Source organism: Neoarthrinium moseri (assembly GCF_022829205.1).
Source record: "Neoarthrinium moseri strain CBS 164.80 chromosome Unknown scaffold6_Wmoseri_CBS_16480, whole genome shotgun sequence".
Taxonomy (NCBI): Eukaryota; Fungi; Ascomycota; class Sordariomycetes; order Amphisphaeriales; family Apiosporaceae; genus Neoarthrinium; species Neoarthrinium moseri.
This window is the reverse complement of record NW_026055120.1, coordinates 345,314-359,917: the sequence shown is the minus strand read 5'-3', so window position 1 is coordinate 359,917 and position 14,604 is coordinate 345,314. Positions and strand designations below refer to the sequence as shown.

The following is a 14,604-nucleotide window of genomic DNA, read 5'->3' as shown; positions in this document are numbered from 1 at the left end:
GAGCATATCATATCTTAAGTATTGATCTCCTCAAGATTCCCGATTCTGCGTTTCCCTCAACCGGATGAAGAAGTCCCGCGAGGCAGCGCTGTCGACGAATTCCTTGATATCCTTAATCAATGCATCGTCCTCCGTCATTTTGAGAACGAACATGACTTCATTGGTGAAAGGGCCGATAATCGTGCTTGCTTTGCAGATCCCGTGGATGACGACCTTGTGCGCGGCTGCATCAACAATGGTTTCCAGAGTCTCTGTCTCCCAATCCTTGAAAATAGACTGGATGGATTGGAAATACTCGCGGAAGTCGTCATTATTTCTAGCCGGTACTGGCAGGTTTTGAGGGAAGATGCGTTGAACGCAATCTGCCGACCTCAACGACATTAGCTTTTCCAAATCCCAGCTTTTGTAAGCGTCCATGAATGCCTGCGCCGTTATGGGAAGTTTGGTAGAAGGCATATTGGCTAATGTGATATTTGAAAGTTCTGTGTTATAGAGCGTGAAGTAGATCTCGACGGCGGTAGCTTTGCTGTAGGTGGGGCCGTTCTGCGTCAATGAATGAGAAGAAATCGGCTCTCAATTGACAATGAGTATTGGGTCACCGAGAGAAGCTGGCAAATCGTCTTATTGGTGTAGTAATGCTGCACGCCGCTTGGACAACAATTGGAGGCCTTCACTCAATATATGTGATTGAATTTCTTGGTGAGACTACCTACAGCGCTCTACTTTTTGTCTTACTTCACGTGCAGCGGACCCGAAGTTTTGGTGCCCATGTCTCCACCCACTGCACTGAGCCACCTCTGACTGAGTCATACCGCCCTTAGTCCGAATCCTTCGTCAGCTTATTCTTGGTCTGACAACGCCGCTCAAACGGAATGTTGTATGTTGAAGAAGGGATATAAAAACAATGGGCATAATTTCACAATACCGTGGTGGTTAATGATGCGATAGGTTTGCCTCCATGTAAGAGTAGCTTGTTTACTGGCTGGCTGGATGAAACTGGGTATGAAGTCCGCAGCTTTGCCTCCATTCAGTCGTTGAAAATCCGAGAATCGAAAACTCGCCCTCAAACCTCAGAATTCAAAGGGCGACTTGGTGAACTCATGAAATTTTAATGAAGCTACGATGGATCTTCTTCCCTTCGCATCTATTCCAGCCCAAGTCACTAAGTACCTCTTGAAATCCTCAAACGGACATAATCATAGCACTGCCTTAGCCAAGTTTGACTCAAAGTTGGAGTCAATGAAAGGCACATTGGCATCTGGGATTCGTCAGTCAAGTATAGATTTAGTCGAGGATTGTCAGCTTACCGCCCCAATCCTTGTTTGCGAGAGCCTCTTGTGCAACTGTGGGCATCGAGTCCCAAGCAATCAGTGGCTGCTGGCCGCCGACCGTATCGGTGAATCCCATCGAATGGTCCAAGATGGAGTACGCCGTGTAATATTTTATCAACGGCCCACTGCCGCTTAGATCAGGTGTCTTTGACGTCTCGTAGTCGCCATGATAAGAAGCAGCAACACCCAACAGAGTGCCATCGGCTGTATCGTCAGATAGCCAGACCACGATACCTTCCCAATCATACCTGTGACCGATCCCAACAACAGATTCCAGCCACGACGGCTCGTCCTTGGGGAAGTACCAGCTGTACATGATGGCGAAAGCTTCATTGTACGATTCCGCACGAGCATAGACCTGACCAGTACTGGAGTCGCAGTCTCCTGACGGGTCTCCCGAGGGAGCAAGGCCCGCGCTACGACAAACACGTTAGTATGGACATCCTTCCAGGCCTCCAACTGAATTTACCTTGTATCGCCATCCGTGTCTACCGCGGGGAATGGAACGCAACCGTCAACGACGTAGAGATATGGCTTGTACTTCAGCATCAAATCACCAATGACTGTGCCAGGGACTGTTTCGTCAAAGCCGACAACTGCATCGTGGTTAATGTCACCACGAGGCCTGACGCGTCCAGGCTTTGCAAGAGCAGCACCAACAATTGCAAAAACAGAGAATAGGAACAGCATCCTGGAGCATCTAGGATATACTAGCACTAGCGGTCGGCGAATATCTCGCGTGGTGGGCCATCTAATGGTCCACGGCCGCCGGAAAGGACGTACACTTTGCTCATATACTTCTTCCGCAACAGGAAGCGTGCCTGCGATTGACAGTACCAGTGTTTGTCATCCTACCGGACTCATGAAACATTAATATTACCGCATGGTACCTTGCACAACCACGTGCAATAAGTGATTCGCCAAGATTGGCAACGGCCACGCGTTTTCAACAACCATTAACGGTGGATCGAACCAAAGCGGGTTTAGTTCCCCAATTCTGCACTAAAATGAGATGACTTGAAAAGCACAGCACACGTTGCTACAGGTGACGAGTTCACGCCGCCTGATCGCATGGAATACCTCACCACAGGTAATGATAGAGCTATGATACTTGAATTTTCTCTCCTTCAGACGCTTTCACACATCGCTTGTCTTAACCTTATAATCCATACATTAACAATTAATGTTGTGAACTGGCTGACGGAGATGGTTGCAGGTTGTTTTAAGTCTTCTGGAAACATTTCGTTGGACACTTGCGGGCAGGCCCTGTACTATTGAGTGCTAAAGGAGAAGAAGCTCTGGTATGGCCAAGGGCAGTTAGCTAGCTGCCATGGTCGCCGTTATTGATCACGCTGATCAGGGAAATCCTCCTCCGGTTAGGAAGGGCTCGTGCGGCAGGCAGGTCAGACAAAAACAACGCCCTTCTTGGCTATTGGCTTGGCACCTACAGGCTGTCAAACTTCTAGGAATATAACTGGTGTTTGTAATACTAAAGCACGTGACCTCCACTCCTGCAATGTAGCATTTGGGTACGATCCACCATAGTGGGAGCTGTTGTGTCTGACTTCGAGGCTGAAGGTGTCTTGAAGATGTTACATTGGCCGCCGGAGGCGCCCACTGGTGGCGTGCGGGCGGCGTCGAAACGAGCCTGTGGCGCACGGGTCCGGTAACGGGACATTATCATTGGCGATGGAATACCCCTTTCTACAGCTGACACATCAGTAAAATGCAACTCCGGCCAAGCTGCTTGACGCACTTCCAGAGCCTGCCGATCTTCCTCCCGGCTTGTGTGTAGAACTGCACTGCCTTGAGGCCCAAGTTACTGCTGGCTTCTCGAGCGATTTAAGCCGACGGCTGGACTTTGGCAAGTATTGTAAACCTGAATTATAGCATCGTCAGAAAACTTGCCGTTACTGGCAGAATAGTAATTGAGGAAAAAATCAATGATGGACCTCTTTCCCCTCATCCTTATGGTCGGCCGGATTGGTTCAGCCCAATGAAGAATACCTCAATCCTATGCCTGTTCATTAAATGTGCGACCTGGCTTAACTTTGGCTCAGCCTCGCTCCAGGCGATTCAACTCCAGCTCAGGTCGGCACAGGGCTTAGATCCAGATCGCTCGCGCATCGCGATGTTACCGTAAGCGATATAACACCAGGCTGACCATGCATATCTTTATAAACTGTTTTCTTGTAAGATTATGTCTTTGGGTCTTGGCCAACGAATCACTTAGATCAAAGAAGGCCGTCGGTCCATGGCGGTGAAGTAGTAAGACAAAATAGTCTTAGACAACAGGGTAAAGCCTCTGCCAACTCCGGGGGAAAAAAAGACGAAGAACGCTTTGCATTCGTTTCCAGCAAATTTATCCGCGTATCTCCTATTAGTAGGTTGGATTATTTCATGGAACCTGCGTCATCGTCTTGGCCATATACACTTGCGCATCATGTACCATTTTCGTACGGCTGCTCGGCTATATACTTATGTCAGTAGCTCACTTCCATCAACACCAAGGGAGCGAAAATTGGAAGTGCCTCTGCGCCGTATAACCTGAAACCTGACACAAATTACGTCAAGGTTGATCACGCGCAAAACGTGGCACTCGGGTCGAGTCTTTGTCTAGAAAAGACACACGCCACTAGTCCATTTGATTCAGGTCACTCCAAGCACCCAATAATTAACAAAAGTATTAGCCAGCTATGTATTAAAGGAAACACAGACGTCTATAAATATGGATCGAGGAAGCGCTATGCTGCTGTCTCTTTCCACATTAGCCCCCACCGACGCTTTCAATACACGGATTCCATTACATACAACACAATTAATATGCAAGTGTTCAAGAATCTTCTATTCACAGGCCTAATGACCTTGCCTGTTTACGCCGAGCCGAACGATGCCCGAAACTATCCAGCCTGTAGACCAGATACCTGCCTATTTGATGTAAGCATTTCTTCATGGATAGCTTCCAGGTCCTAACGCAGCAGTACTCAAGATCCAGAAGCCGGGCCATAACTATATTGCCGACTGTTCATTATTCCTCAAGAAGACCGTCAGTCCCTGTCCTGTGTAAGTTAACAGCCGTTCCCTGCCATAAATATCAGGAGCCTGCAGGGTATCTAATAGAGTACGGCAGCACTATCACAGTGACCGGCAATGTACGCGCTGGCAGTGTTATAGTCAGAAGTCACGAGACCTCGGGTCCTGTCGACAGGGGCCTTGAAAACCGGGGCCTTAAAGGCCGGGACCTTGACAACGGGGGTCTTGAAGATCGGGACCTTGAGGACCGCGCCGCTTACCCTATATCCTCACGATGCCCAATCACCTCGTCCGCTCGCTCTTTGCCATCCTACGCCAAGGCACGTTGCCATGATGCTGCACATTACTCCAGCGCCTGTGGTTGCCTTGGAGTGGCCGGAAAGACGACAACACTTCCGGCACAAAAAGTTACGATCATTGTTAGTAGGACCTTTACTAATGTAGTAACGATATCACCAAGGACCACGACACCGACAACGCCGCCACCTGTACAGACCTCGCCGACCCAGACCTCGCCCACGCAGCCACCACCATCGCAATCTTCCAGCACCACATTCACCTGCTCCACAAGTTCTGGACTACTGGTGTACTTTTCTCAGCTGTTGAATCCCTTTAGATACATTCTAGTAGAAACCGACTACTCCTTTCCCTTTCTGAGCTTGGATACACAAGGATACCTAACAAGTAACAACCAGTACCTCAACGTCCCTAGTAAGTGCCATTGCGACCGCAAAGTTTTCATATACTGCACGTGGTTTGCCGCAGTTGTAGCTGACGACTCGCTTAGCACAAGACAACAACGCCGACTTGATTTACATTGGCGGCACAGACAATCTCAACGTTCCTGTCTCGAACAGGCTGGCCTGTACCTTGTTGCCGACGGGGCCATTTTCATTATTGAATCTCTCCTGCCGAACTCATAATGTTACGCAGGCCACATTCACGCGATGCGAGCGTCCTGGAAACAACACATATATCGGGTTATCGAGTTCTGTCCCTTCAGGTTGCCAGGCCACCAATTTGACATGTTCCTACAGTTAGTAGTCAACGGCTTCCTCGATCTCCTGTGCTACGGCCTAGTTGGTGTTCCGATACTGTGTAATGCGGGACTCTTGAGTGTGTGGTTGGGCTGCTCTGGCCATTATTGTCAAGGCAGTCGGCAAGATGCGGTATGGCAGCGAATATGTAGAGAAGTAGCGAAAGTCTAGTTGTGTGACTTGTGTCCAAAAGGGATCTACCAGGCTCGGAGTCGTCCCAATATTAAGTTTCTTCTGGGTGCCAAAATGGAGGCATGCATGACAAGCACCGAATATAAGCCACTGCCCCCTTGAGCAACGATTTTAGCCTTAAATGGACGAAGTATTATGGCCAAAAACTCTGTCAAAGATCGCAAACCAATCATGCTGAGGAATGGGGAAGAAGGGCAAGAAATGCATTTGTGACCAGCCAGGGTCGAAACGTCACAATCATTCCTTCAGCTGGGAAACTGCCCTGGACTTCCACCTATGCGGCATGAGATGCCTTATCCCGAAAACCATGAATGATATAAAGAAGCCTAAAATATGGCCAGTTCCGCAAAGCCGATGCTTAACCAAGCTGCATCAAGCTTTTCACGTGCGGGTGGGGTCGAGTTCACGGGCGCATCACCCACAACTCATGCCTACTGAGCAGCTAACAGCTCAGGTCAGAACGCCCCCACGAGCTCACGTTCAAAAGCGGAGGTGGGTGTTGGTGGGGGGAACTTTTTCAGGCAGACTCTGTCGTTATTTGTGGCACAATCTGCCTTCGAAGCAGGTTGGTCCTTACCCCGCAGATGGAGAGAGAGCCTTTCCCGGCCTCACATCATCTCCAGTGCTGGCTGGCTGCAACTTTGGTTTTCTTCTAGTCCAACAAAGAAACTATCTAACCTAGCGCGAAGAGGGTCAACAGACATTGGCGTCTGCGGATCTGCCCGTCCTTGCTATCATGTCGGTCGACGCGCTGTCTTTGGCGTGCAATATCATAACCGTGACTGACTTTGGCCACAAATTCTACCAAACTTTCCGCGATGTCTATAGAAATGGTGAACCAGACCCGACCGCTGAACATAAAGCGAAGGAGCTTGCCATTCTAGCGGAAAGTCTCAAGAAGTCACGAGAAAAGGCTCATCGATCTGTCCCCAACGATGACCAGCTCTTCAGGGTTGCGGACAAATGTGTCGAGGCTGCCACAGATCTTCATACAGAGATGTCAAAGCTTGCTCCAGCAGTGTCAACCTCTCGCACTCTACATGTTTTGCAGTCAATCAAGTGGGCAGCCAAGCGCACCTGGCGCTACAATCGTATAACACAGCTCAACAAGTCGTTGGATGATTGTGAGGCCACGATGCAAAATGCTATTCTGCTCGAAATGTACGAATCCGGCGAAGCAGATCGGGTCAGGCAGCTCGATGACTTCAAACAGCTCGACTCTCGGCTGCAAAACTTTGTTCATTCCGTTTCCAAGCAACACCTCCAGGTGTCCCAGCTCTTGGTGGAGAACAAGTCTTTCCACCAAGAGACCCAGGCTGTCATCCGCCAAGAAGTAGCAGGTTTGAAAAATGCGAAGATTTCAGAGGTAGAGGCCCAACGACTGAGGACCAGCCTCCAGTTTCCCGAAATGAACCAGCGATACAATGAACTAAGAGAGGCACACAAGAAATCATTTCGATGGCTTCTTGGCGATGCCTTGGCAACAGGCGCAAAAGATGTGACTCCTGATAGAGACAGCGGCCGTGGCAGCGACAGCAGTGATGATATTCATGATATCAATGAGGAGCCTAATTACCTCCGGCACTTGCGTAAGGAGACTTTTGGCGACTTCAAGCAATGGTTAACCTGCGAGCCCAATTCAAAACTGTACTGGGTTAGCGGAAAGCCCGGGGCGGGTAAGAGCACGTTGATGAAGTATATTTGTCAGCAAATTGGAAACCAGAATGCCGTTGACGGGTTAAAAGTTGTCATCCGTCATTTCTTCTGGCTCGGAACAAGCAATACGCGCTCGCGGCACAATGACATGGAAAGCATGTTCATGACGCTTCTTTATCAACTCTTGGAGTGCCAGCTGCCTGAGATACCTCTTGCTGCAACAATACTGCAGCAGGCCCCATACATACGGCAGAAGAATTATCCCACGGACTGGAGCCTTGAAGAGCTAGAAGAGACAACGCGCTTGGCGTTGCAAATACTTGGCAGCCGCTACCCAATCTACATTCTTCTAGATGCACTTGATGAGCAATTGCCGGTTGCGGAGCGCGGAGAGTTGCTCCAAATTATCCGGAAGCTTGAGAAAGTCCCTAATGTTCGACTCATTATCTCAAGTAGACGGGAGCGAATATTCGACAAAAGCTTGGCAGGTTCTAGACAGCTTAATCTCCAAAAGTTGACGGCACCAGATATTCATTATTTCGCGTTGGATCTTTTGCGCGATGATGTGCATTTTGACGATGGTTATTCAGCAAAGTTCTTGCATGATATTGTTAAGAAGATTGTTATGAAAGCGGATGGTGTCTTTCTCTGGGCTCGACTGGCTGTGCATAGCGTCAAACGTGGTCTCATCGACGGAAACTCTAAAGATGAGATATACGAGCGTCTCAACGATATGCCCACAGAGCTATCGAACTACTTCCAGTCTATCTGGAAGCGGCTGGGAGACGATCAGAAGAGGTACCAAACTATAGCCGCCAATATCTTCTCGCTTCTTCTCTGTTCGTCCTGGGAGATTCCGTTCTTTATCTGCTGGCCATCCTACAACAAACAACACATGAAGGGAACTAGTAAGGATGCTCTATGCTTGAGCCTAGCGTTGAATCTGAACGACGCACATCTACTCTTACAGGGGGACGGGCATATCACAGAGCCATATCTGCTGAAACGATACCAACGTCTGGAGGAAATCATTTTGTCACACTGCGCTGGATTGATCGAAAAAGATGAGAGTCGTTATAGTTATAGTGACTATTGCATTCCCTGCAATGCCGAATCTACTGCACTAAGTTGGAAATATCGCTTTATTCATAGAGCAGCAAGGGAATTCCTTCTCCAGACATCAGATGGAAAAGACCTCCTGGACTGCAACGACCTGGGCGAGAATGGCCCTGAATTCCGAGCATTGATAGCTTTTCTTGCCCGTTCGGTCGTCTTCAGAGAATCTTGGCGTGCTCTACATCGGTGCCAACCGATGCGGTCGCTTAACTTGTCTATGTTTCTTCTACGGCTCAGCGAGAGGAACGATCGCGAACTGCAATTGAACTCAGAGCAAAAAAACTCGCTCCTTGACTTATGCCAAAAAGTCTACTTTCAGTTCGCCGGGCACCCAGACAACCCCATTTTTGGGAATTGGAAAGTCGTCCGCCCTTGGATCATTCAGCCCTTCACTACTTTCGCAGCAGAGTGTGGTCATGGTGGCTACATAGCACAATGGATGGCGGCACGAGCCAGGGGTGAGCGCACTTTCACCGTGGAAGCCTACATTATGGTATCACGAGCCGATTTGGACGCCAGGATACGAAGAATTCAGAACAACAATACATCAATTCGCCCTCCTCTTGATCACGCCGTCTTGCTCATGTCTGCCGATAAGCCTAATACTTTTTTCCCACTTTGTTGTTTCCAATCAAATAATATCTATCCGTTTGAAGCTGAACTACATGCCCCAGAATTGGCCAACACATCCCGCATTCAATATTCTGCTTCACAACAGATTCTGAACGGAATATTAACAACCATCGCGGATTTTTGCTTTCAACCCGAATGGATAGCCAATAAAGTCTTTGAGCTCTTAGGACTTTTCAACAGCTCCGATTATGACCTTTTCGCAACCATTCCGTTCATCTATACAGCGAATACGCGGCAAATGGGCTTGTGTCATCCTTTTCTTTTTATGCACAAGAAGCAAGACTCCAAAGAAGAATCTACAGATGAATCGACAAAGATAGCACCGGTGCACATGGTGTTTGAAACGGATCCACTCTGGGTGATTTGGTGCTTGACTCAGATTTACGTTTCTACCTGTGGAGCAGAAACGCTTTGTCACCATCTCGAAAAATTTGTTCAGTTGCATAGCCAAGACGGCCGAAAAATACAAACGCCACGGCCTATTCTGCTCTTCACCGCTCCAAAGAGGACGCTGCCGCCAAGATATTTGTACCATGACGCCAGATTCGAAATTACACAAATGAAAAGAGTCCCACCTGAAACGGCAGGTTATTTGAGTGAAATGCTAGATGCGCAATTCGACGAAAATCAGAAAGACCGAAATTACGTGCTGAAAGGGGTATTGCAACAGGTGTGGGCAGATCTGCCAACGGATCTATTGGATGCGGCAGAGATTGAAGAATTGCTTGTCACCCACAAGGTTTGGTGCTCCAAGGAAGAGATGAGAAGACTGTTGACGGCTTGTAACATTGTAATGGCAGATGAAGATGCTCCTGAAGATGGATATGGCGATGGGCGGTTTATAGTGCCTCCAGAAGGAGCCTCCGAAGAACAAAAAGCACTGAGCTATGTTACGATGAGGTTTTAGAATCTGGAAGAGTGGAGTCGCGAGAGGCATTGCATTCGTGCGTAGTGCTTTTGGGAGATGGGTATAAGCCCTTGAACCCATCGTGGAGACTAAATTGGGTAACAGTTTAGTGCATTATTCTCTCAGCTGTTTGTCGCCAATATGACAAATTGCTACACAGTAGAGTGAACCCGCCGCCATATGGCTGAGTGCCGAAGTAGGCAAGCAATCATGCCTCGCATCGATGGCAGCTAGCAGACGTCGGCTCCGTTGCGATGATCAGTCACAGCGCAGGAAAGCCTGCTCCTACCTGGAGCTGGAACGATCGGCGCAGGAACTGCTCAAGGGCCTTGATCAAGGTCTTGCGACGGCGTAAACCGGCTGCAGGTTATTAGCAAGCTTTCGGCCTGGTGGTACTCCGCGCCGCAAGCTGCTGGCCGGTGGTGCTACCTGCGGGCTGGCCCCGCTAATTCTAATGGAGCGTTACAGGCGGATAACCACTTCGACGCTCTCTACATGGATTTCAGCTCTTGGCATATGATCACAACAGACCCATTCTCGACATTCAGTTTGCACTTGATTGTTATGATATGGAAAGCGCCTGCGTAAAAACCTCGCGTTGCTAGACACTGTAGCTTCACCAACAAGCATGTCTTACGGAACTGTCCTGATTACTGGCTGCGGCATAGCGGGACCTGTTCTTGCAATTCTCCTCAAAGCAAAAGGCTACAGCCGTATTGTGTTCGAAGAAGTGCGGCATTTGGGCGATGTCAGTACTTCTTTGATGCTCATGCCCAATGGTATGAAGGTCCTCAACATGATTGGATTGGCAGATGAGATCTACGAGCTGGCATTTCCCCTGGAGGCTTACGAGGATTTTACTGGATCAGGCGAACCACTGGGGTCTTCTACACTGCCGGCGCAGTTCCAGCAAAGGTATGGTCAGAAAGCCGTGGTGATCAAGCGTACGACTCTCAACCTCACATTGGAAACCCGGATGGTGGCAAGTGGCATCCAGCTACGGGAGGGTTGAGAGCTCTCAGAAATCTAGGAAGATGCGAGCTACGTGACGGCTTGCTTTACGAACGGCGAGAAGGCTAGAGGTTTGTTTCTTGTCGGCTTTGATGGAATCAAGGCTGCGTCGCGTGTCTCTCTATTCGGGCGGAAGCATGTTGACCAGCCCCCGCCAAGTTTTACCGGCCTTACACAGACCTCTGGCATCTCACCAGTCTCTGGTCTTCTGAAGAGATCTTGTATAAGAAACTGGTATGGGGAGGGGGTGCACGTCATTTCTTATCCTGTGTCTCGTGCTTCCATCTCGTGGGCAGTCACTCTGTCCCAGTTGAATGAAAGTCCAAAATCATGGCGTCTGTATGAAGGCCGTGATATGACAGTGCTTAAGGACAAACTAGCCCTCGTCCTGGAGGATTTTGAACCCGAAGTGGTGGAGATGGTCTTGAAAGCGGAGAGGCTATTGAAGTTCGGCTTGTTTGACAGGAGAATGTTGGAAGTGGACGAGTGGTACAGTGGACGTTGTGCCCTCGTTGTGGACCCTGCGCACCCAACCTCGCCCCATCTCGGCCAAGTAGTAAACTGGAGTGGTGCTCCTGGGCCATGTTCCCCAAGTAACACAACCTCAGCCAACGCAGTCCTCCTCGTCAGTGTTGACGAATCGAACGTACATTGTTCGTCTGGCTAAAATAGACGTATAAATTAACGGTCGCCAAACCGAATAGTCGTAAAATAAAGGCAAAAAGTACGATGGTATATTAAAGTCTACGAAAAAGAGGGAAATTAAATAAGTAAAACGCGTAAAAGAACAGCCACAATTTCTTAAGCCACAATTCTATACCACGTCTCACCAGCCCGAGCTCAGGAGCCAATCAAGCCTTTGAAGACTGCTACCACCTAAGCAGGGTCCTTTCAGGCTTCGATCCCAACGACTTATCCCAAGGTCACAGCAACCTACAGTCCAGGTTCAGGCAGTATGCATCCAGACGGCAGCCACGGAGCTCAGCCCTGGTCAAAGGAGCAAGAAGCGCTGGTGAGAAACGAGTCGTCACAACTGGGGCGAAGGACTGCGAAAGCCGGAACCAACGAGTAAGAGCGGAATGGCAAGACGCTGCTGCCATTCAGGCAAAATTGGATGGCCTGTGCAGAGAACCGGTTGACGGCGTACCTCAAACTTGGGGTAGGACAGCTTGAATTTAGATATATCCACTGACTCGAATATCATGAACTTCCCCCTGATTGAGGCCAATGCGAGGTTGCACTGGGTGCCTTGGCGGAGTTGCAAGTCGAGCCGAGGCGATGGGCGATCATTCCGAAACTCGTCTCATCTCCCAAAATGGGAGTTCGCGACGACCCCGGATCCACAAAGCGATCGGCAGCGATCTCCTCGGCACCACATCCGACAACTGACAAGTAATGGCGGGCCCGTACTCGCAGCGCCATTGCCTCAGCTGTCGTCTGATCCAGATTCTGCACAGCTAGCGTCTCAATGCGTTGCAGGGCATTGATTCCTAGACCATCGTGGAATTCGTAGTGGGCGCTTGAAATTAGATCACCAGGGAATTTGAGTACATAAACGCCAAAGTCTTCGTGTCCATTGTACTGTTTGCTGTGTTGCCCACACAAGCTTAAAATCAACTCTAATTCGAACATTAGGCTGGCCCTTACTTGCCCTTTCTTCTACTTCATACCCATAATTGGCATTTGTATGAGATTACGATGAAGCTCTCTTTGATTCCGACTTTCTTAGCCATTGTTGGCGTTGCTACTGCCTTGTCCCAAGAGGTGCATAGCGACAAACCAGGACGCCGTGCCATCCTACTAAATCGACAGTCCAATGCCAACCGGCCAGTCCCAGATGGAGCTTGCTGTGTAGCAAACACCAGCTTGAAGCAGGACTTCTGCACCGTCAACGGCCAACAAGGGAAATGTGTTCCCGCCTCCTCGGCAAACTGTAAGTAGCTACAGCTAGCACTATTTCTGCTTACCAGGAGCTACGACCACTTGACTAATACTGTTTCCAATAGGCGGTGCACAGTTGACATGCGTCGCGGATGCCAATCTCACATGTGATCCAACAAAGACAGAGAGGGGGAGAACATTTTGCAGGGAGAAGACCAATTGATCAGGCGGCGTCATTTGGCTCAATATCAAGGACAAGAGACGCGTTTTCCTATGTACAGTCTTTGATATATCATAGATATTGATGATCGCACAGAAGTATAATCGAATCCTCATAACTCCCAATGGGATAGTGTCACCCCTTGGTAGACGTCAGACCCCACCATTACGCTCATTATAACCCTATTTCTATTTGCTGGTGGGCCGTAAAGGAAGATTTGCGGCAGTGTACGCCATGTCAATCATCCGAAGTGTGTTGATGCTCGCTTCGTGGTCGACCCATTGCGGTGTCTCACGACCTCGAACCTTGTTGACGAACTGCTCAAGCTGATACCGGTAAGTAGGCCAATGAGGCTCCCCAATCTGCTCAATACCAGCTTCGTGGAACGAGTAACATTTGACTGTCTGATGCTTTTTCCACCGTTTTATGACGCTTTTCTTGTCTGCAACAGCGTGGATCGTGAATTCATCGTCGATCTCAATCGCATGTAAGAATGCAGGTTGAACAAAGGTTGTGAATTTGATTTTGCGGACACGCACTGCTTCCTGCGCCTCCGTCAGGCTGACTCCGGCCTCTTTGGCTGATATCACAACTGGGCGATGTGTGACGTGAATATTTGGCGACCACCTATCTAGGGACGCTTTTAGGTCTCCCTCCATCTCACCATGGCCTCCGCCTGGGAAGCGATACCTAGCTTTGAATGATCGGTCACAATTTGCATCAATAGAGCTTGCTTGTACATCACACTCCTCACATGCCTCAGCGACGTTACCAAAGATTCGGAAAAGTGCACTCGCGGTATATGCGCCAAGGTCCATCAGGGCGCCACCGCCTAGGTCGTAGCGGTATCGAATGTTATCTGCGGCAAATTGCCATCTTGGAACCCAAAGAACAGCTTTGGCGCTAGCAACATCCTGGGGCGAGATGTATGTCATGAACTGTGTCCACGCCGGATGGAATAGGTAGTGCGCAGCCTCTAGGAGAACGGGAGGCTGCGAGCCTGATAGAACTGGGTTTCTGAAAAGCATCTCGGCTTCCGACGTGTTATTAACAGACGGCTTCTCCAAAAGCACGTGCTTTCCTGTTTGGAGGGCTCGGATAGCCCACTCGTAATGTAAGCCATTCGGCAGCGGGATGTAGACACAATCGATTTGCGTATCATTGATGATATCTGTGCAAGTTAGAGAACTTGAGGTCCAATTCGAGCCATACCATGAAGTGAAGCAGCATGTAAGGTTGCGCCAATAATCTGACACATGTGAATCGCGTCCTCACCTTGGTAGCTAGCCTTCACTTCCGGAATTCCATGCTTCTGCGCGTACGCCTTCGCCTTGTCGTAGTTTCGGGCCGCCACAGCCAAGATTTTCACATCGGGATGTGTTTTTGCAGGCGAGATGAGTGCCATCGGACTTCGAGAATACCGTTCTCTTAGTTTAACACGCCAGAGGGTTCAAGGGCAACGGTCGTACTTACGCAATATCTGCGGCGCCCAAAATGCCGAACATGAGTGGCTTCTCTACTTTGGGAAGCTCAGAAGGGTTGAATATCTGCCAGTTGCGGCGTGCTAAATCAATGAGTCCGGCCATC

At 49.3% G+C, this 14,604-nt stretch overlaps 7 protein-coding genes across 7 annotated transcripts; 3 read left to right on the top strand and 4 right to left on the bottom strand.

The window, feature by feature from the left end:
• Positions 1–30: 30 nt before the first annotated feature.
• On the bottom strand, positions 31–456 carry JN550_002679 (uncharacterized protein; the record flags this gene model as incomplete). The annotated part of the gene is made up of 1 exon (XM_049314001.1): positions 31–456. One exon carries the CDS (start codon positions 454–456, stop codon positions 31–33), a length of 426 nt encoding a protein of 141 aa, XP_049175204.1.
• A 740-nt stretch (positions 457–1,196) lies between these two features.
• JN550_002678 (uncharacterized protein) lies at positions 1,197–2,021 on the bottom strand (the record flags this gene model as incomplete). Its single annotated transcript, XM_049314000.1, has 3 exons — positions 1,197–1,258; positions 1,308–1,747; positions 1,801–2,021. 3 exons carry the CDS (start codon positions 2,019–2,021, stop codon positions 1,197–1,199), a joined length of 723 nt encoding a protein of 240 aa, XP_049175203.1.
• A 2,133-nt stretch (positions 2,022–4,154) lies between these two features.
• JN550_002677 (uncharacterized protein) lies at positions 4,155–4,980 on the top strand (the record flags this gene model as incomplete). Its single annotated transcript, XM_049313999.1, has 4 exons — positions 4,155–4,242; positions 4,313–4,394; positions 4,462–4,771; positions 4,825–4,980. The coding sequence occupies 4 exons, from the start codon at positions 4,155–4,157 to the stop codon at positions 4,978–4,980; spliced, it is 636 nt and encodes a 211-aa protein (XP_049175202.1).
• Positions 4,981–6,329: 1,349 nt separating this feature from the next.
• JN550_002676 (uncharacterized protein) lies at positions 6,330–8,317 on the top strand (the record flags this gene model as incomplete). The annotated part of the gene is made up of 2 exons (XM_049313998.1): positions 6,330–8,157; positions 8,220–8,317. The coding sequence occupies 2 exons, from the start codon at positions 6,330–6,332 to the stop codon at positions 8,315–8,317; spliced, it is 1,926 nt and encodes a 641-aa protein (XP_049175201.1).
• Positions 8,318–10,533: 2,216 nt separating this feature from the next.
• Positions 10,534–10,917, top strand: JN550_002675 (uncharacterized protein; the record flags this gene model as incomplete). The annotated part of the gene is made up of 1 exon (XM_049313996.1): positions 10,534–10,917. The coding sequence occupies one exon, from the start codon at positions 10,534–10,536 to the stop codon at positions 10,915–10,917; it is 384 nt and encodes a 127-aa protein (XP_049175200.1).
• A 1,199-nt stretch (positions 10,918–12,116) lies between these two features.
• JN550_002674 (uncharacterized protein) lies at positions 12,117–12,548 on the bottom strand (the record flags this gene model as incomplete). The annotated part of the gene is made up of 1 exon (XM_049313995.1): positions 12,117–12,548. The coding sequence occupies one exon, from the start codon at positions 12,546–12,548 to the stop codon at positions 12,117–12,119; it is 432 nt and encodes a 143-aa protein (XP_049175199.1).
• A 657-nt stretch (positions 12,549–13,205) lies between these two features.
• On the bottom strand, positions 13,206–14,603 carry JN550_002673 (uncharacterized protein; the record flags this gene model as incomplete). Its single annotated transcript, XM_049313994.1, has 3 exons — positions 13,206–14,188; positions 14,293–14,426; positions 14,491–14,603. The coding sequence occupies 3 exons, from the start codon at positions 14,601–14,603 to the stop codon at positions 13,206–13,208; spliced, it is 1,230 nt and encodes a 409-aa protein (XP_049175198.1).
• Between the last annotated feature and the right edge of the window lies 1 nt (position 14,604).